Source organism: Rhizoctonia solani, chromosome 14 (assembly GCF_016906535.1).
Source record: "Rhizoctonia solani chromosome 14, complete sequence".
In the NCBI taxonomy this organism is placed as follows: domain Eukaryota; kingdom Fungi; phylum Basidiomycota; class Agaricomycetes; order Cantharellales; family Ceratobasidiaceae; genus Rhizoctonia; species Rhizoctonia solani.
Window position 1 is genome coordinate 1,898,965 of NC_057383.1, and position 20,731 is coordinate 1,919,695.

The 20,731-nt window shown below is 47.4% G+C and overlaps 6 protein-coding genes across 6 annotated transcripts; 3 read left to right on the forward strand and 3 right to left on the reverse strand.

Moving 5' to 3' along the window:
* Positions 1 to 676: 676 nt before the first annotated feature.
* On the forward strand, positions 677 to 3,158 carry RhiXN_11212 (peptidyl-prolyl cis-trans isomerase, cyclophilin-type protein; the record flags this gene model as incomplete). The annotated part of the gene is made up of 9 exons (XM_043331027.1): positions 677 to 726; positions 789 to 882; positions 945 to 1,016; positions 1,077 to 1,170; positions 1,229 to 1,321; positions 2,077 to 2,276; positions 2,348 to 2,636; positions 2,694 to 2,894; positions 2,965 to 3,158. The coding sequence occupies 9 exons, from the start codon at positions 677 to 679 to the stop codon at positions 3,156 to 3,158; spliced, it is 1,287 nt and encodes a 428-aa protein (XP_043186372.1).
* Positions 3,159 to 4,486: 1,328 nt separating this feature from the next.
* Positions 4,487 to 4,825, reverse strand: RhiXN_11213 (uncharacterized protein; the record flags this gene model as incomplete). The annotated part of the gene is made up of 1 exon (XM_043331028.1): positions 4,487 to 4,825. One exon carries the CDS (start codon positions 4,823 to 4,825, stop codon positions 4,487 to 4,489), a length of 339 nt encoding a protein of 112 aa, XP_043186373.1.
* Positions 4,826 to 5,903: 1,078 nt separating this feature from the next.
* On the forward strand, positions 5,904 to 10,687 carry RhiXN_11214 (Retrotransposable element Tf2 protein; the record flags this gene model as incomplete). Its single annotated transcript, XM_043331029.1, has 3 exons — positions 5,904 to 6,781; positions 6,866 to 7,252; positions 7,303 to 10,687. 3 exons carry the CDS (start codon positions 5,904 to 5,906, stop codon positions 10,685 to 10,687), a joined length of 4,650 nt encoding a protein of 1,549 aa, XP_043186374.1.
* A 1,936-nt stretch (positions 10,688 to 12,623) lies between these two features.
* Positions 12,624 to 14,850, reverse strand: RhiXN_11215 (Transposase family Tnp2 protein; the record flags this gene model as incomplete). The annotated part of the gene is made up of 5 exons (XM_043331030.1): positions 12,624 to 13,829; positions 13,926 to 14,221; positions 14,284 to 14,532; positions 14,586 to 14,732; positions 14,787 to 14,850. 5 exons carry the CDS (start codon positions 14,848 to 14,850, stop codon positions 12,624 to 12,626), a joined length of 1,962 nt encoding a protein of 653 aa, XP_043186375.1.
* Positions 14,851 to 15,178: 328 nt separating this feature from the next.
* RhiXN_11216 (uncharacterized protein) lies at positions 15,179 to 16,417 on the forward strand (the record flags this gene model as incomplete). The annotated part of the gene is made up of 5 exons (XM_043331031.1): positions 15,179 to 15,290; positions 15,392 to 15,479; positions 15,544 to 15,566; positions 15,622 to 16,089; positions 16,137 to 16,417. The coding sequence occupies 5 exons, from the start codon at positions 15,179 to 15,181 to the stop codon at positions 16,415 to 16,417; spliced, it is 972 nt and encodes a 323-aa protein (XP_043186376.1).
* A 351-nt stretch (positions 16,418 to 16,768) lies between these two features.
* Positions 16,769 to 20,022, reverse strand: RhiXN_11217 (Retrotransposable element Tf2 protein; the record flags this gene model as incomplete). Its single annotated transcript, XM_043331032.1, has 2 exons — positions 16,769 to 17,364; positions 17,985 to 20,022. The coding sequence occupies 2 exons, from the start codon at positions 20,020 to 20,022 to the stop codon at positions 16,769 to 16,771; spliced, it is 2,634 nt and encodes an 877-aa protein (XP_043186377.1).
* Positions 20,023 to 20,731: the final 709 nt, after the last annotated feature.

The following is a 20,731-nucleotide window of genomic DNA, read 5'->3' on the forward strand; positions in this document are numbered from 1 at the left end:
CAGATCAACGAAGGTTCCCTCATCGTCGTAACCGAACCGGAGTTATCCACCTTTAGACCCCACCATGAATCATAGCCACCGGCCCGGATGCACACGACGCATACAACGACTCGATTGTGAGACGATCCGCGCAGCTCGCTAGAAATCCGGATGTTAGCGAACCTGGCCGGCTTCGGCTTCGGCGTAAAAGTGACGACGGCCGTCTTCGGTCGGGGAGGTCAGTCTGGAAGAACACAGGATCAGATCTATTATTGCGCCTGCGTAGACTTGGTCCAATATATGCTCGATTATAGCCATAATTGACACATGTGTGAGAGTATAAAGATTTGTGCACTTGGAGGGTTTCCCAGAACTGATTACGTTATCATCTGGGGCGTTTTCCCCACACAAAACGGTGGAGCTAGGTAACGCATTAAGTCATAAAAACATTCGATTAAGTCACTATACAAACGCATGATATCAACACGTAGGCCGGATTCTAGGACCTGTAGAATCAAGCCGCCGCGATGACCGTAAACTCACGCAATCGTCTTGTTCTTTCCGTATGTGGAGCGACGGGTTGCGCCCAAAGGTCACGCGACCTTTTGTACTATAAAAACCTGGGTGTGTCGGGGCTGTTGAGAGGTCAGAACTACTACCCTACCCGCTTTACCTCTTCTTCTTTCCTCACTCGAACATGACTCGTACGGAACGTGCTGCGTACCCTCGTGCTATCAACAAGGACCGGTGGGTCGTTGGCGTTTGCTTTATTTCTGTTGTGGTAGCTAACAAGGTGGGGTATGGAACAGCTCTGAACCCCGTAATGGAATGGACAAGTCCATGAAAAAGGGCGGTGCGGCTGGCGGCTGGGGGACAATCGACGACGAGATTGCCGTTGGCCAGGTGAGTACGAGGTACTGAGTGGCTGTGTCAGCAACCGCTGACGTAGTATGCGTGTGGGGCAGGACGACTATGAGCGAGAGGAAGGCCGTGACGAAGTTGCAGATGATCTCACAAACAGCACTATTTCGGGCAAAGTATGATATTCATTTCGTCTCGAAAGTGGTAGAACTTTTGCTAATGAAATGCGGGAACAGAGTCCGGAAATACCACGTCGTTCATCGATCTCGATGACTGATGAAGAGAGGCGAGATGCCAAGGACTTTAGAGCCCATGCTCTCAAGGATGGAGGTATGTCGTATTATGAGGTGAATATTGATGATGATGACGAGCACTGCGTTACATGTAGAAACGGATCTGGCGGCCATCGCACGCACTTCGAGCGCTGCATCGACTTCTCCCCGTGCGCCTGTGCTCCCAGTGTTGTCCAACCCCAACCATTGTAAGTTTCTCCTATGTTCTTTCGGGACCGAGCCAATCAATCAATCTGACACAAATCGAGGACAGAAATCACAAGTCGTAATAAGCAGGCGTAATAGTGTGTGTCAATGTAAAATGTAAATGTAAATGTAATTAGGATAACGAATGGATCATGTGACTCTGCACGTGTATCGATCAGCGACTGAATCCAGACGGGTAAAACGGTTCCAGAACATTCGGGAGCGCGTAGGATTCATATTTGCAGTCTATCAGCATGGGAATGCCCCCTGTTTCTTGCGCTCTGTTTTCCTCCACCTCCACCTCCCTAGCCCTAGACCATGGCCTCTATCTCCTCCCTCACCCGCCCAAAGGTATATACTGATATTTCCATCGGCGGGAAACCTGTCGGGCGTGTTGTCTATTCCCTCTTCAGGTTTGCATTTCATTTAATTCCGTTTCCTTTCTCTCTCTAACTCGGACCAGCGACCTAGTCCCCAAGACGGCAGAAAACTTCCGAGCACTATGCACTGGTGAAAAGGGGCTTGGCAAATCTGGGAAACCTCTCTCCTACGAAGGATGTGCCTTTCACCGTGTTATTAAAGGGTACGTTAATTCCTCATTTATTTTTGGATTGCGAGTGACACCCTGTCCAGATTTATGATCCAAGGAGGCAAGTCCCCGCTTTGTCAATTTCGTTTCCCCGATCTGTCCATCATCTCTCCCGATCTATCATCCCACGCTAGTTTATTTCCTTGTTATTCATACCTGCTCCTATAGGCGACTTTACTGCCGGAAACGGAACAGGGGGCGAATCCATCTATGGCGAAAAATTCGACGATGAGGCCTTCCCCGTAAACCACACCAAACCGTTTTTGCTCTCCATGGCCAACGCAGGTCCCAACACCAACGGATCCCAGTTCTTCGTCACGACGGTCCCCACTCCCCACCTGGATCAAAAGCACGTCGTCTTTGGAGAGGTGGTCAAGGGGAAGAGCATCAGTTGCGTCCCATTTCTCATGTTTCGTTTTTCTTCATTTCAGGAACTCAGGGTTTAAAAATAGTCAGGCAAATCGAGAATTCCCCCACGAGCTCGGGTGATGCGCCTGTTGCCCCGTGTGTGATTACCAAGTGCGGAGAGCTGACATCCGATGATGAGCTCCAGCTCGCGAACGAGGTCCCATCGGATGGGGACAAGTATGAAGATTATCCCGAGGATGACGATTCGGACGTTCAGACTAATACCCAGAGAGCCTTGGAAATTGCAAAAGAGATTAAAGAAGTTGGAACCAGGTTGCATAAAGAGGGCAAGTTGGAGCTTGCTTTGGACAAGTATCAAAGTGCGTCGTTTGATTTCTTTCCTCTGTTCCTTGGCTAACCGAGGTTTGTTTTCATAGAGGCGATACGGTATCTTGATGTCCATCCCGTCATGCCGCAAGATGCTCCTCCTCATACGCGAGAGGAGTTTACGGCCCTCTTGACCCCGCTCTTGTTGAACTCGGCCTTGGCTGCGATCAAAGTCAACAAGGCCTCTGTCGCGCTCGCTGCTACCACCCGAGCCCTGGCACTCCAACCCGAGATTGCAGCAAACGATAAAGGTATAGTCTCACTATCCCCGTCTTTGCCGCTCCCATTCTGACATATTGATTTTGTTTGTTTGTTTATCAGGCAAAGCGTACTACCGCCGCGCGCTTGCCCACTCGCTACAGCATGACGAAGACGAGGCCGAGGCCGATCTCAAAGAGGCTCTCAACATTGTGCCTGGAGACGAAGCGATTAAGAACGAGTTGGCCAAGCTGCAGCAGAGGAAAAAGGAAAAGAGAGAAAAGGAAAAGAAGGCGTTCAAGGGATTATTCTCGTAGGAGGATGTTTCTTTGGGAGCAGACTTGCGTGTGTGCGTGCGTGTGTGTGTTGCGTGTAGGTTGGGAGCGCGTAATTAATATATATTTTGAATTGATTTGTAAGTTGTGCGTTGTGTGTGATTGATCTTGTTCGGTGCTGAAAAGGGTTAATTTTTTTTTCTGGGTTTTCTTTTGAAGTGCAAGTTTGTTCCTTGATTGTCTTCTTGCATTTGATTCAACTTGTCTCGCGTTCATATGGAATTAGTTTGGTATTGACCCGAGGTGTATTCTGGCTATCAGACGAAGGTGTGCCATGATTAAAGAATTTGTCAAATAATTTGTCAAATCAAAACCAATCAGTCGATGCCGCTCGGGGGGGGGGGGATGTATGCTCGCGAGACGCGGCGGCAATAATCTTACGCTCCAGTGCTCTGGCAGTCGTGAGACCGCGCAATATGTATTCTATCGCCAGGTGCCAGATTGGTCTGGGCGATCCGGCGCACATATACACCGGGTGGGGGCTCTGGGGCACCCGGACGCGAGCCAGCACTCGCGGGCGGGTGGGCCATCCCTAGCGACAGCTGTATAAATGCCGGTACAAGAAATAACATACCATGCAATCATGAACCGACGCTTACAACATGCACCAATGCATGTCCACATATGCGTGGCCTCAGGGATGGTGGGTGGGACTTAAAAAGAGAAAGAGCGTGTCGGTAGACCGAACGCGCGATGTGGATGTGGTCGGCAACAACCAACACCCAACGATCACGTGGCCGCGCACTCGGCCGTCGCATACTTCGCGCAAGACTAGGCTCGTGGGTCTCCGTAGGCTCCGATCCACAGCCTCCATGTGACGACAATGACGACTGCACTCCTTTTGGGGGAGCAGTGTTTTGGGGCGGCTGTTGCCTTTCACTGTGCAAGGTTAAAATACTGAAAATAAGAATGTGTATTTAAGTAGGAATTGAACTGAAATCAAGGCCAATATATGCTAACTTTAAATATCAATTCTCTCTTGGTCTGATTTGTACTGAGGAAAGCATATTGACGTTGTAATTTTCAGGCCAAATTATACCGAAAAAAGATGACATTTACTGATATACTGATTTTCAAGATCTTATCACGCTATAGTGTTCACTGTGAAAAGTAACCTATTTAAACATAGGGGGGGGTGCCCCTTAAAACCCGTCAGATTGCAATTTACTTACTTAAAATCAGCACTTAAAATTCTGAGCTGGTACCAAGGGGTACTTAAAACTCCAGGGGGAGGGGGTGCTTGGTTTAAGAGGGTATTCCACTCGGGACTCGTTGATAAATTACATGATAAATTTAAGTACATACAGCAGTTAATTTGCCCATCCATCTTCATTGTCCAAGTCATGCTTGTCCACCCAGAAGTCCGTGCGGCAAATTCCTCCACTACAATCAATGATTACCCATTCTCCTGCCTCCCGTGTTGCCCGTGTGAATACGCGCCCAGCAACATTCTTGACAGACGTGATGTCAAGAACAAACAATCGCCCAAATTTTGTGAAGGAGATCCTTTCCTTGGCGGCATCTCCCTCTACATCCTTTGCCTTGGTGATATGTGCAAGGACGTGTGTTGTGGGGGCGTCAATTTTGTTTTCTTGGTTGGTGGGGAATGTGACCGCGAGAATAAAGTCAAGGCAGCTGTAACCGGTCATGTCGTAGACACAATCAATACCAGGGAATTTATTCCCATTTTCTCGGATTTAAACAAAGGCAAATGGAGAACATTTTCGATCACGTGACTTCGGCGCTTATATCATACGCTAAGCGCCAAGCCACGTCCCCATCCGCGCTTAATCAGCATACGTAGCCACCTCCACCTATGACGTCATCATGACATGTCAATGACGCGTATGCATGAGTAAGGCCAACTGCGGAACGGGGTTCTTATTGGTTATGGTATTTGATATAATGTAATTGTAAATAGTACTCCTGTAGAATATATAAGGAGGCCAACCAACCATGGTAACACCCAGGTCGATTACCTCTTGTTGCATCCCATCACTGTACGAGGACCTTAGGTCCAGTAACTACTTAGTTCACTAGTTTCACGTTGCCTTAAGCGGCTTCTACACTGTACTTAGGTAGCTTGTCATTGCCCTTACAGGTCTTGACACCGTAGTATAGTTGGTCGTCGTTGTAGGTAGCTTGCTCACCGCCTTACGCGGTTTTCCACTTAGTCACTCCCGGCCGCAAGCGCCCACCTCCTTGACGTCCTTATAGACGTCTAGGACACTAGGTAATTGACCTTACGTCGGTTGCAAACCGTATTGTACCCACCACTAAGAATCAACAAACGAGAAGGGTACCTGTACTAGCACAAGCGAAATCACGTGATTGGGGCCACCTTGCGGGACAGAATAATCAAAAGTCCCCCACCCCCACGTAGTAGCGAATTGCTATAAGGCAGACTACCACTATCGTCCGCATACCCACGGTCGCCGCACCTTCTACCAGCGACCTCAGACAGCAGATACACCCGCTTGCAGAGACTAGACCCTACATTACGCCCGCCCACGGCTGTAATTAGCGGCACTTACTGTCCAACGCTAGGTTGTTTGACGCAGAGGTTTAGCGTTCGAGTAGTCAAGCGCTCATAAGTCCTGATATAGGCACCCCAGCTACACAGCCCTCACTCCCCCTCACTTGCCCACCATTACCTCACGCACTCCCACTCGCTCCTCCTCCCGGGCTTCTTCTCACGCTGGCCGCTCCTATCCGCCAACACATCCCATGGCAACCCGCTCCCGGCCGCCCTCTCGAACCCGCTCCCCTATCGATCAAGGGGACCTGGGACCCTTCCTTCCGTCAGCCGCCCCTGTCGAGCTTGGGGAAGTATCCCTCGAGCGCGTCACACGCCTCCTCCTTGGCCTCCTTGGCCAAGTCGAACGCCTTGAACGGGAAGTCGGGGAAATCAAAGAAGCAGGGATCAAGACCCGCACCAACGTCAAGAATATATCCCAAGCCGTTGATGTTGTCAAGGATGGGCTTAGAAGCCTCCAACTCCAGGGGCCCCGGACCCCAGAAGATACCAAGCCCCCAGTCGTGGAAGCAACGCCATGTCCCCTATCAAAAGTTGACCCTATTGGATTGACTAGTCGGGTCTTGTTCTGGCCCGAACCATCCAAAGGACTCCCCATCTTTGCCCAACCCACTCCTGTACAAGCAGTGCCCCTGCGAGTGCCATCTCCCCCTCCATCTCCGCATCTCCGATCCCCGATTGGAACAGCAGCCCCTCCACCTCCAGCTCCAGTCGCCGCCTATCCTGCCCCGGTCAAAGTAGACCACCCAGACGCCTACACAGGCAAAATTGGGAGTGAAGCCAAGCAGTGGCTCACAAGGATGTTGGCATGGACCCGGCTAAACGCCCGGATGTTCCCCACAGATCAGGAGGTCTTATCCTTCCTCCTGATGAATATGAAGGATACTGCTGGAGCCTGGGCCCATCCTCACCTCAACCAGCTTGGGTCACACCAAGCAATCATCCAAACAGTCAAAGGGTTCAAAATGGAGTTCCTGGCAGCATTTGGCGACCCTGATGCCACAAGGGCCGCCGAGCGGAAGATAACCACTCTTACCCAGTCCGGCACATGCGCGGACTATATTACAAAGTTCAGAACCCTGGCAATGGAACTGGACTGGAACAACGCGGCCCTTTGAGGCCAGTTTGCCCGCGGCCTTCACTGGGAAGTCAGCCGCCAAATTGCAACCCGCAAGCACTGGCCCCGCACACTTCTTGAGCTGCAAAATGCAGCACTTGTCATCGACAACGCTCTCCGCGAAGAGCAAGCTAGCCACCCACCAAGGGATAATAAGTCTAGCAGACCATCCAACCCCGCAAGGGGGACAAGTACCGGCCAAGCCACAACCGGTTTGAAGAAACTCTCCAACGACCCCAACTTTGTGTTGGAAGAAGAACGCAATTGCCGCCGCGCCGCAGGCGCCTGTATCAAGTGCGGCAAAATGGGTCACAAGTTTGCGGAATGCCGCACGGGCTGGAAGGCCACCCCTGTTGAGGATAAGGGGAAGGCTAAGGAAGCCGCCAAGATTGGCGAAGACTCCGAGTACCAATCGGGAAAAGAGTAAGGGTCTCTGCTGCCGCGCGCAAGAACCCTATGGCCACTAGTAACAGTTGTATAGAGATTTGTCATGTATCTACAGTATCAAAATTATCACCCCTCTTCACAATCCCTATACAACCAAAGCAAGCAGAATCTATAGAAGTCCTGATTGACTCAGGCGCAACCTCCTCATTTATGCACCCCCAAACCGCGGAATCACTCCGCTTACCACTCATTGACCTCCCTTCCCCTCGCACCGTAACTATGCTCGATGGGTCGAGCCCCCAGGCTGGAAAAATCTGGAAGAAGGCCTCCCTAACCTTCTCCCTTGATGGTAAACAAATGACCGAGACCTTCCTAATCTGTAACACAGGGTCTCACGCCGCCATCTTGGGATTGAAATGGCTGGACGCGCACAACCCAGAGATTGATTGGAATACGCAAACCCTCACCTTTCCTCACGCTGTACCGGAACATGTGGCCATTGCCGAGGAGGAAGAAGCAGACAAGAACCCGCTTGAAGGAGTACCCTCCAAATACCATAGATACGCCAAGGTATTTGGAGAGGAGGAATTCAACAAGCTTCCCCCTCATAGGCACTACGATATTGGGATCAAGCTCATGGAAGAGGGTCCCCTGAACTCTCCCCTGTACAGCATGACGGACGCCAAATCCGCCACTCTCAAGGACTGGCTCAGGGACAAGTTGAAAGCAGGGAAGATCCGTCCTAGCAAATCCTCAATTAGCTCCCCTGTTATGTTTGTTCCAAAAAAGGATGGCTCCCGCCGACTGGTCGTTGACTACCGCCGCCTCAATAACCGGACAAAGAAGAATGTCTATCCGTTGCCTCGCCCAGATGATCTCATGGCCCAGCTCCGCAGCACCAAAATCTTTACTAAGCTAGATCTAAGGTGGGGGTACAACAATGTCCAGGTAAAAGAAGGCAACGAATGGAAAACTGCCTTCCGTACCAAATATGGCTTATACAAGTCCCTGGTCATGACTTTTGGCCTGACAAACGCACCCGCGGCTTTCCAACACTTTATGAACAAGTTATTCAAAGACTTACTTGATGTATGCGTCATCATTTACCTTGATGATATCCTTATTTACTCCAAGGATGACGCATCACACACGCAACACGTTCATGAGGTCCTCAAACGGTTAATGGAGAACCAGCTATTCTGCAAGGCATCCAAATGTACCTTTCACGTCACCTCTGTGGAATACCTTGGGATCATTGTCTCTGACAAGGGTTTTAGTCTGGATAAGCTCAAGATCCAAGCGGTTCAGGAATGGCCGGTACCTACTAAGGTTAAGGAAGTTCAGTCGTTCCTAGGCTTTGCCAACTTCCTTTGTCGCTTTGTCGCCAACTTTAGCCACATAGCCAGGCCGTTACACAACCTTGTCAAGAAGGACATACCCTGGAAATGGGAAGTAAGGGAGCAGGAAGCATTCCAAAATCTAAAGGATGCTATTACCAACGCACCGGTATTGTGCCACGCCAACCCCACTAAGCCGTACTTCCTTGAGACCAATGCCTCAGGCGCAGCACTGGGTTCCATTCTAAGCCAAAGACAGGAAGATGGGCGTCTCCACCCACTAGGGTTCCTGTCAGAATCCTTCAAAGGGGCTGAACAGAATTACGATACCCACGACAAGGAACTCCTGGCCATCATTTGGTCATTTGAATACTGGCGCATCTTTCTGGAAGGGACCCTGCATCCAATCACTGTCTTCACGGATCACCGGAACTTGGAATACTGGAAGGAATCTTGCACTTTCAATCGACGCCATGCCCGATGGCACCTACTACTGGCTGGCTATAACTTCCAGATTGTGTACAGACCCAGTAAACAGTCAGGGAAGCCAGATGCACTGTCACGCCAAGCAGACCATGCCGATATTCCTCCTGCAGATCAAACCATGCTCCCAGACCCTGTCTTTGCCAACGTTGCGCTAGTCTTGCCAGAAAAGGAATTACAACGCCAGATCGAGCAATCCCTAGACCAAGACAAGTCCTTGGAGGAAATCCTCCAATTCCTCCAAAACGAATCAAAGGCACCACCTTCCATCAAACAAGCATTCAAGGATTACAAAATGGAAGCCAGGTTGTTATTCTACCAAGGACAAATTGTAGTACCAGATGTAGGCACCCTAAGGACGGACCTGCTACGGATATTCCACGATAGCCCCTTAGCGGGACATCCTGGTAGACAACAAACCCTAGAATTGGTCTTGCGCAACTACTACTGGCCTGGCATCCGTGCGGACACCTATTGGCACGTGGACTCCTGTGAAACATGTCAACAAATCAGGAAGCCCAAGTATGCGTCTATTCCACCTCAGCCCCTAGAACTTCCAACTAGACCCTGGCAACACGTTTCTTACGACATGATTGTGGACTTACCTAAGGACGGAAACCACGACTCAATCCTGGTCATCATTGATAGCTTCACCAAGTACGGGATATTTGTCAAATGCTCCAAGAAGCTGAAAGCCCTGGAACTAGCGGAATTATTCCTGGAACACGTATGGAAACGACACGGCATGCCCAAGAAAACAATCTCAGATAGAGGAAGAGTGTTCAACAACAAGTTCCTGAAGGCGCTGTACAAACGTCTGGGAATAGACCCCCACTTCTCCTTGGCGTATCATCCCCAGAGCAACGGACAGACAGAACGAGTCAACCCATCCATTGAACATTTCCTCAGGGCATACTCAGGGGTCAACCAACAAGACTGGACCAAATGGCTGCCAATGGCCGAATTTGCCTACAACAACGCGGTACACAGTAGCACCGGAAAAACTCCCTTCAAAGCCCTGTATGGATGGGAGCCCACCTTGACCCCGTCCAACGTACCAACAGACGTTCCGGAAGCAGACAACCTTGCCCAGACAATGGAGGCACAATGGAAGGAAGTAGAATCCGCCTTACGGCAATCCAAGCAACGGATGATAGCCGGAGAAGACGGGAACCCAGTGGAATTTGAGATCGGAGAAGAAGCATGGCTGGACTCCAAAAACGTAAATCTCAAGACCCTGAGCCCCAAGTTAACCAAGCAATGCTTAGGGCCATTCAAAGTTATTGAGAAGATATCCAACCACGCCTACCGACTTGAGCTACCCCCAACTATGCGTATCCACAACGTTTTCTATGTGGGACTCCTATCCAAGGTCAAAAGGGACAAGAAACGCGCCTTTGAAATTCGTCCCCCACCAGTCACCATAGACGGAGAAGAGGAATATGAAGTGGAGGGGATCACTGATGCCAAAGAAAGGAACGGAGAATGGTTTTTCCGAGTCAAGTGGAAGGGTTATGGGTCAGAAGAGAACACGTGGGAACCCAGGGAGAACCTAAAAAACGCAGGGAAAATTTTGGAAAAATATGAGAAGGACATGAGAAAGAAGGCCCTTGGCGCCGCCAAGGCCCTTAGAGGGGGGGCAGTGTTGTAGACACAGTCGATACCAGGGAATTTATTCCCATTTTCTCGGATTTAAACGAAGGCAAATGGAGAACATTTTCGATCACGTGACTTCGGCGCTTATATCATACGCTAAGCGCCGAGCCACGTCCCCATCCGCGCTTAATCAGCATACGTAGCCACCTCCACCTATGACATCATCATGACACGTCAATGACGCGTATGCATGAGTAAGGCCGACTGCGGAACGGGGTTCTTATTGGTTATGGTATTTGATATAATGTAATTGTAAATAGTACTCCTGTAGAATATATAAGGAGGCCAACCAACCATGGTAACACCCAGGTCAATTACCTCTTGTTGCATCCCATCACTGTACGAGGACCTTAGGTCCAGTAACTACTTAGTTCACTAGTTTCACGTTGCCTTAAGCGGCTTCTACACTGTACTTAGGTAGCTTGTCATTGCCCTTACAGGTCTTGACACCGTAGTATAGTTGGTCGTTGTCGTAGGTAGCTTGCTCACCGCCTTACGCGGTTTTCCACTTAGTCACTCCCGGCCGCAAGCGCCCACCTCCTTGACGTCCTTATAGACGTCTAGGACAGGTCACACCAATCATGTTAACGGTTGCATCAGGGTCTGTCCTAGATGTCTGTAAGGACGTTGAGGAGGAGGGCGCTTGCGGCCGGGTGTAACTGCGTAAGGCAATGGCAAGCTATCCTACAACAACGACCAGCTATACTACGATGACCAAGGTTGTAAGGACGATGGCAAGCTAGGTAGGTACAACAAAGAAGCCGCTTAAGGCGGTGTGGACTGAGTAACTAAGTGGAGTTGCTGGGCTGTAAGACCCTTGTACAATGTGGGATGCAACAAGAGGTAATTGACCTGGGTGTTACCATGGTTGGTTGGCCTCCTTATATATTCTACAAGCTAGCTAATTACAAATGTGTTATATCCAATACTGTATCAAATAAGAACCCCGCTCCGCAGTTGGTCTTACTTATGCATACGTGTCACTGACGTGTCATGATGACGTCATAGGTGGAGGTGGCTACGTGTGATGGGTAAGCGCGGATGGGGACGTGGCTTGGCGCTTAGCGTATGATATAAGCGCCAAAGTCACGTGATTGAAAATGTTGTCCGTTGGTCTTCGTTTAAATTCGAGAAAATGGGAATAAATTCCCTGGTATCCAGTGTGTCTACAACAGGGTCGTTCTTGTTCTCATCTCTCTGAAATGTAAACTAACACAAAATTAATACAAAATAATAACGGTCATGGGTGACTTACACAAACAAAAGACAAGTCGCGTTTGCCATAAATAGACAAGGGATTGCATGCAACGGCCAAACGGATACAATCACCCCCGTCACCTATTTGGAGCTTTCCCCAGCGTTTGCATTGCTCCGGTAAGTACGCAAGCCACCCGTGGTATGTAAGACAAGGTAGCTGCTGAAAGTTGTTGGTGCAAAAGTACCTGGCAACATGTTGGCAGATGGTGCCTTTGAGACAAAACTTGCGGAGGCGGGGGAATCAAAGGATGATATCGTGCTGTTCATCTATCAAGGTATGAGTACCCAAAATTAATCCATAAATTTACTCACATTCAGGGTACATAAATTCCATTCAACTGATCGGAGCCGGCGCATTGTTCTTGCCAAAGAGCAGTGCCTTTTGAATGCTTGGGAATTGATTCGCTATTGCGGCGATTTGGCCCATATGAAGGACATGTTTGCTGATTGTCACATATGGTACTACTTTGGACTTGGCGCAAAAAGTGACTTCATGGCAGTATTGCTCCATACAAAATGACCATGCAACCCAGACAGGCCCGCAGCGGAGAACATTGTTGGCAACATGAAGAAGCGCATGTAGAGTTAGTTTACAGACACACAGCCTGTTGTATTTATATTGATAATAATATCTATTAAGAACATTAGTCTTGCAAGTGAGCAAAATTCAAGACTTACTCTTCAAAACCCTTGACGTAATGAGCAATCTTGTCTCTGAGTTGCTCTATTTGAGCTGTAGTGTTAGTAACTGAGGTAAGACACTTCATGATCTCCACAAGCTCCAGGTAATGTTCGTAGTATTTCTTGGCAAGCCGTCCACGTAGAACTACTGGTCCAATAAAAACTAGCCAGAAAGCCCAAGTCTCACCGCAAAAAACCGCTTGGCTAGTCTGAATGTTGGGCAAGGGTCGAATGAATGCGGCAGGTAGTGTTTTTGAAGCCTCTTTGGTCTCAAGTCCAATAGCGGCCCAGTCGTCAGCAGATATCAAATAATCCTCGTTGCCAGAATCATCAATGCTGTGACAAGATCCAGTCCAAAGTGAGATAAGTTCACGGCCATGATTGAGAAGAAACAAGTGAAGGTATTTGTGCGGGTACAAGTCAGGCCAACAAATCAAGGGAATGCGGTCAAGGATCAAATGGTTGATGAGTCTGTAGTTCTTAGACAAGGCATCACGTTGGCGCTTTGTGTTGGCAGCATCCATTTCTCCAAGTTGGTCAGCGATCCTAGCTTTGGTGCGGAGAGGGAGATTGAGTGGGTTGTACGAAGGAATTGTATTGGGCGGGAAATCCTGTGGGTCAGGTCTGCCATCTGGGATTGCGTCGGGGTAGTTGGCTGGGTTAGCAAGAGGGATGTAATAACCCTTGCGGCAGGTATGATAAACACCAATGGCCTCGCACGCGCGACAAGGAACCTTGCCGTTTGGTCCTTTCATTTGGGTCACGTGCTTGATTGCCTGCATGTTGCCCGAAATGAGAAAAGCATGGGCCCGTAACTTGAACCGTTCCTGCCTAGTGACGTCGTAAGTCTCAACCCCACAAGCCTGTTTGATTGCCTCCCCCACAAACGGCTCCAGGTACGAGTCAAAATCCTTTGGCTGGTTTGGTCCAGGGATAACGCCCAGGGGAATCAAATTGCAAAGCTTAACGCGTTTGCTTGCAGGGAGATTTAAATTGATGGCCATAATCGGCCAACAAGTACTTTTCTCAGAATGCGCCTGCTTGAATAGGTTGACGCCATCTGTCATGACCGCATAGGCAATGTTGCAAGATCCATGAAAATACCGGACTCCCAAGTCCTCACCTTTGACAATAATGTTACTTTCACACAGATCTTTATAGCGTTGCAAGTCAATGTAATCATCCATCCGGCCTTCTTCCTGTGTATAGTTGGCTCAATAATACATTCTCTTAATCATCTCCAGGTTGTTGAAATACCCCTGGAATCAAGGGGTTGTTGGGAGATACTCAAAAACCTGGCGTGGTCTTCCCTTTGAGTCATAGCGCGGCTCCTTACATGTAGAGCATATATCCTCGTTGGCGTAGGGTCCAGTGAATGCGTGACAGACGTTGATGCAGCAGTCAATTGGTTGAGGGGATATCCCAGAAAGAATAGCAAGCTTTTGGTGTAAGCAATAGGCTGAGAGCAAATAGATTTTTTCCCAAAATGAATACCAACTACGTTTGTAGTTGCGCTGCGAGATGTGTCCAAACAGTCGTATAGCCATCATCTTGATGCTATCCATTTCTTCCTTGGTAAGAGTTTTGGCAACTGGTAATTGTAATTGTAAGATATTGCGTGCAAGAACTAAAAAAAGGAAAAAGAAAACTTACTAATGTTGTCCATTTCAAGAGTGTCTTTGTCAAACCAACAATTGTACTCGCAATAATCCTCCTCCGTGATGTGTGCAAATCCATCCTCGTCAGGGGGTTCCTCGTTGTCGGGCGGGGGAGTTGGCGTTTGCAAGGGAATGCAAACAGGGTTGTCAATATTGTGCCAATTGGCATGCAAGTCCTCCAACTCAGACAGCTTGCTGTCAAGGTGTGCGCCCATGTATGCATCAATATTGTTAAAGCTGTTGTCTGAATTTAAAATATAATGCAAATTTAGCTGCATACATTCGCAAAATACTAACCTCCAAGCCCTAAATCCCCTCCACGGTCTTTGTACTGATGCGCATTATGCATCGTATGGTCAATATCCATTCCATTCTCACTATTTTCAGCGTTGTCCTCATTGTCTTCAATGTTGCCCGCACGCAAAAGTTGGTCTAGCCGCTGGGCTTTGGCTAGATGTCAATAGCGGGTGCGTATGTGGCACTCATGGGGGGTAGTACCATACTTATTTATTCCACAGTAACACCAAACACGCTCTCCGGTGACTGCTCTACGGTCGGGCATGTTGCGGTCGGACTTAGTGAAATTTGTTGGTTGTGGTCACGTGCTGATGGAAATTGCCGATTCCTTGCGCTCATTCGACCGCTGCCCTCCTTGCACCCTCTTGCTCTTAGCCACCACTAGCCACCCCCCGTTCTACTCCCCCAGCTGAAATTGCTCAAAATTGGCTTATACCAATAGATAAAGTGGCTCAAATTGTTCTCCATTATCATCCAATAGCCCCCTACATTTCCAACGCATCCCATATTGTCCAGTTGCAAAGACTGGGTAAGTGACATTTCACCAATTTTGTAATTTCTACTAATATGATCTCTTTATTCTAGTATCTACAATGTCTCAAGACATCCTAGCATTGTTATCAAAGTTTGCAGCTAACCCTGATCTCCTCCCACAGTTCCAGGCGTTCCTTGAGGCACAGGGCGCCGCAAAGTCATCAGTCCCTGGTAAGTACATTGTTTAGTACATTGAAAACAGCTATTCAACGTTGCAGAAGGTGGATATATTTTATCTAGATTTATTACGCATTTTTAACCCCCAACCCCAGAGTCTGGCCCACCCGCAGGCCCATTGATCCCCAATGCGGAAGAGACACAAGGCCGACCAACCACACGTAATCAGTGCTTGACACCTTGGTAAGTATCTAAATACCGTATCTATTGAGCTGGACAGCTAATCACACAATCTGGTAGTCAAAAGTCACCTCCCCGGCGCTCTATCAAGTAAGTACTAGCATATATTCTGGCATGCTAACTTGTCAATTAATTAACTTAACAGGGATCACAAAAACATGCAAAATCCATATCCTTCCCCTTCCGTTGATACTTCCATTTGGCATTCTTACCACTCCGACTCTTGCTCTCTCACTCACAATCATGCTTGTTCTCCAGCTTGTTCTCCAGCTCATTATCCGGCTTGTTCTCCCACTCGTAATTGTACTTGGTCTCCGGCTTTTGATTGTGCCTGGTCTTGCTGTTGTGATTGTGGTTGCGCCCGCCCCCACTCCCGCTCCCGTTCTTGCTCTTGCTCTCGGACCCGTTCTTGCTCTTGCTCTTGGACCCGTTCTTGCTCTTGCTCTTGTGTCCGGTCTTCTACTCACAATTGCGCCCCCGCCCGCTCCCGCTCTCAAGAGGGTCCTTATCATCACTCCAGCAACCAGCCTACCACTGAGACGGAGAAGCCAAGGGGCTGGGGCAAAGCAGATTATTACAATCAAATGCCAACATCTTATCAGAAAGGAGGCGGGTCAGAGGGCGGCAGACATGGTGGACACGTCTATGAATTTTTCAAAGGTGCCAAGGTCATCAAAGCCACTTTCCTCGAGCGCATGTCCCGCCAGGAGGCACACAAATTTATAGTCAAGCATGGTCACCCTTTTGGACACAAATACAACATGTACTTTAATCCATACAGATATGTGCCCAAGGATCCAAAGGCGGTTGCGCGCATACATCAGCCCCCTGGTGTCACAACTCAGCTCGGACCTATGGTTCAAGGGGGCTTAAAGTCCGTGGCACTATCACCAATGGACTATGAGAAAGGTAGAGGGGCAACTAGGGCCCAGGGGTTATGATATAGAGGTAGAGGGCAACAATGGCCTGGATAAGATGCTTAAGTAATGTGCACTATAGCCAACTAAGGGCTTGGGCAAAGGGATAGGTAAGAGTGAGGTGAATTGACAAAGAGGTCAAGTCTTGCTGTTTTAGCGGCAACTTGACCTGGCTTATATACATGAGGAAAGCCACATCAAAAACAACAGTACTAAATAGTGAGTCATTTCACAATTTCACATCATATATCAAATATGTCACGTGATCTTGATGAGTCATAAATATATACCAAAAAAGGAAACTATCTTGGAAAAAAGGTAGAAAATAGTAGAAAATTGTGTCATGCCAATGCAGGTCATGACATTACCCCCTCTTCAAGCTCCAACTGCATCAGGGTGTTCCTTGTGAAATTCCTCTAGGGCTTCCTGAGCATTTCCCACATTGTCTATTGGCTCCCACAAATTACTTCCTTCATCATAACCTTTCCATTTGACCAGGTACCATAACTTCTTTGTCTTCCCTTGTCCCTTCCACTTGCTCTCTAGGATTTTTTCTACTTCATATTCCTCTTCACCTTCTTCTGTGATGATAGGTGCAGGTTGAGGAGGGTTGCGCCCATGAGGATCAGGATGAAATTTTGTCAGAAGATTGATATGGAAAACTGGGTGTATGCGCATTGTATGAGGTAGTTGCAATTTATAGGCATGCAACCCAATTTTCTCAATTACCAGGTAAGGGCCTAGTTTTTTGTGACTAAGCTTGGTGGATGGTCTGTTGGTGGATATATTCTGATGACTCAACCAGGCTTTATCCCCTACTTGGATTTCTTCTTCTTTCCTGTGGCATTGATCATAGAAGTGTTTCATCCTTTCTTGTGACAAGGACAACGCTGCTTTGACTTCATCATAGCCTCTTTCTAGGAACTCCGCATGTTCATCCGCATTGGGTACTGATTCGTCTGTCTTTTGACCTACAGAGAATCGGGGATTTGAGCCGTAACATATCTGGAATGGAGATTTGCCCGTAGAAGTTTGCTTTAGATTTGTTATAACCTCCTTCCCTATACCATTAGAATTGCACGATTTTTCTTATATTTTTAGTATTTTTTCCGAACCTTGTATCTTATGTTTTTCGATCACGTGATCTCGGCGCTTATTATGCCGAGATGCCGCGCCGAGATGCCGTGCCAAGGGCGCTTAGGAGAAATCCACGCTTCTGCGCAGTCCGCAGCACGCTTCTCTTTTCACATGTAGGCTTCTTTTCACACACGCACAGACCACATGTAGTTAGCAGTATTGTCTATATATACAGCAGGAAAATTGCTTGGAGACCCCAAGTTGATTTTACCTTGTCTCATATTCATTGAGGAGGATTAGTCAGCCAGCTAAGTAGCCGGCCCCCCAGTAGTTCCCAGACGTTCACCACCCCTTAACTCACCACACCTCCAGGCCTAAGGCCCTTTTGCATTAATTAGTAGTAGTAGTCCGCCTTAAGCGGAAGTAGCATAGCCTTGTTAGTTAGATTACATACGTGTTGCTTGTAGTAGTACGGCCTTAAGCGCCCGGCCCCACCAGCGTGTGCCCACCTTACAGTGGTGCACAACAAGATTATTGAGGGCAAACTCTGCTAAGGGTAATAATGATACCCAATCCAATTGTTGATGGTTCCCAAACATGCAAATGAATATTTTGGCCTCTCGTTGTATTCGTTCTGTTTGTCCATCTGTTTGAGGATGGTAGGCTGTGGAATACATTGGTTTAATATCCAGCCTTTTGTACAGGTGGCGAATAAATTTGGCATTGAAAGTTGGTCCCCTGTCTGATACGGTGCTTCTGGGCAAGCCATGGAGTTTCCACACATATGTCACAAATAGATTTGCAATATCAATAGCAGATGAAGTGGATTGTGTGGGTATAAAATGTACCATTTTAGAGAATTGATTGATAACGGTGAGAATGGCATCAAATCCTTCTGAAACTGGTAATCCCACAATCATGTCATATGCTATGTCCTCCCAGGGGCGTTCAGGGATATGTAGTGGTTTCAACAAGCCTATGGGTAATTGATTTGTGGGTTTGGACCGAATGCAGGTTTCACAATGGTTGACGTAAGAGTTGACAAATTTTTTCAAGGATGGCCAATAGTAATTCCTTGAGACAAGTTCTAATGTTCTAGCTTGTCCCGGATGTCCTGCCGCTAATGCATCGTGCCTAGATTCCAAGATGAGGTTCCTAATAGTGTCATCCTTTGGTACAAATATTTTTCCTTGAAACCATAGTAATCCTTCTCTCAATTCCCAGTCTAAGACTTTTTCCTTGCCCTGGAGTTTATGTAAGATTTCTTTCAGATGGTTATCCTCATAAATTGCTTTGCCAATTAGGTCATTGATTTCCTGATCTGGGGTAATAGCTGAAACAAAAAGTTCTGGTTTCAGGAGAACCTGGTTCTCTACCCCCCCTTCAAGGGGTACTAAATCATAGCGTCGTGAGAGGATGTCTGCCTTTTTGTTCTGTGCTCCAGGTCTATAAATGATTTGGAAATTATAGTTGACTGGGAAGTTGGCCCATCTAATCTGGCGTTTATTTAGGGATTGGGACGTGGAAAAATATTCTAAGTTCTTGTGATCTGTTAGAACTTGGACTGGTAATTTGGATCCTTCTAGCAAATGGCGCCATTCTTTAAATGCCCTAATGACTGCTAATAACTCTTTGTCAAAGATGTCATAGTTTTTCTCAGCAGGAGATAGGGACTTGGATAAATAGGCTACCGGGGCCAATTTTCCTTCAGGGTTGCATTGGGATAGTATGGCTCCAGTGGCGTAATCCAATGCGTCACATTCCACATAAAATTGTTTGGTGGTATCAGGCTGTAGAAGCAAGGGTGCTGATGTGAGACATTTTTTAAGGCCATCAAACGACTGTTGTTCCGCCAAGTCCCATTTCCAAATACTATCCTTCTTGAGCAAATTATACAAGGGCCGTGCCATATTGCCAAAATTAGGGATGAATTGTCTGTAAAAGTTTACAAATCCTAAAAATTCCTGGATATTCTTGACATTCTTAGGCATTGACCAATTTATTGCATCCGTGACCTTGGATTGATTGACTTCTATGCCAAATTCCGATATGATGAACCCTAGGTAATTGATCCTCTTGACATGGAAGTGGCATTTCTCAATATTGCAGAAAAGGTTGTTATCCTGTAGCCTTTTGAGTACCTCTCGCACATGAACTTCATGATCTTTTTCATTCAAGGAGAAGACCAGAATATCATCCAGATATATGATGACGTAAACATCCAACAGGTCTCTGAATATTTCGTTCATCATATCCTGAAAAGCCGCCGGCGCATTTGTTAATCCAAAAGGCATAACCAAGTATTCAAATAATCCATATTTTGTTTTGAAGGCTGTTTTCCATTTGTTGCCTTCTTTAATTCGGACTAAGTTATATCCTGCCCTAAGGTCAAATTTACTAAAAATCTTAGCGCCTTGTAGTTTTTTGATAAGATTTTGTGGCAAGGGTAGGGGATAGGCATTCTTCTTGGTCATGCTGTTCAGTCGTCGATAATCTACACACATGCGTAATTTCCCGTTTTTTTTCTTGACAAATAATATGGGGGAAGCCATGGGAGATTTAGACGGGCGGATCAGGCCTGCTGTTATAGATAGGGAAAATAGTTGAAAAATAAAATACTCTAAAGAAGAAAGAAAGAGAATAAAAGAAGAGAAAAGACTAATAAGGTAACTGTCTAACTATAAAAGGTAGAAAACTTAGGAAGATAAGTAGTAAGAGAAATCTATGCTAGTGAAATTAGAGTATATTAGAATGGCTAGTTATCTTGCTAGATGAGTAAAGTGGTTAGTATCAGGGTGATCCCTACCAATAACCAGTAATTAGCGAATTACTGTTCAGCAGGCGACGCGAGGTACAAGCGAAGTAGTATAAAACCTGAATGTCAGTCTCCGGAACTCACTGTAATTTAATTGAGAATTATGGAAATTTATTTCCTTGTCTCCGACGGTAGACAAGGGGTTAAAGGCGTTGTGGAAGCACCAAACACTTAGCAGACAGCTAGGAAGTCTTGGCAGGGTCGCACTTAAACTGGTTCTAGGTTCCCTGTATAGGTTGGGACCGTCCTAGAGGCTATATGCGCCGAACTTAAGAGCTTTAGGCTGATTTACTATGTATGATACTTAAGAAAATCAATAGAAGTCTTTGAGAGTCACACTAGGCTGAGAGAGGATGGTAAAAAAGAGATGCATTCAAAAAGGCCAGCTCAAGGGGCTATTTATACCCTTGGAGGCCTGTGATTACTATATACAGTAGGGTGAAGAA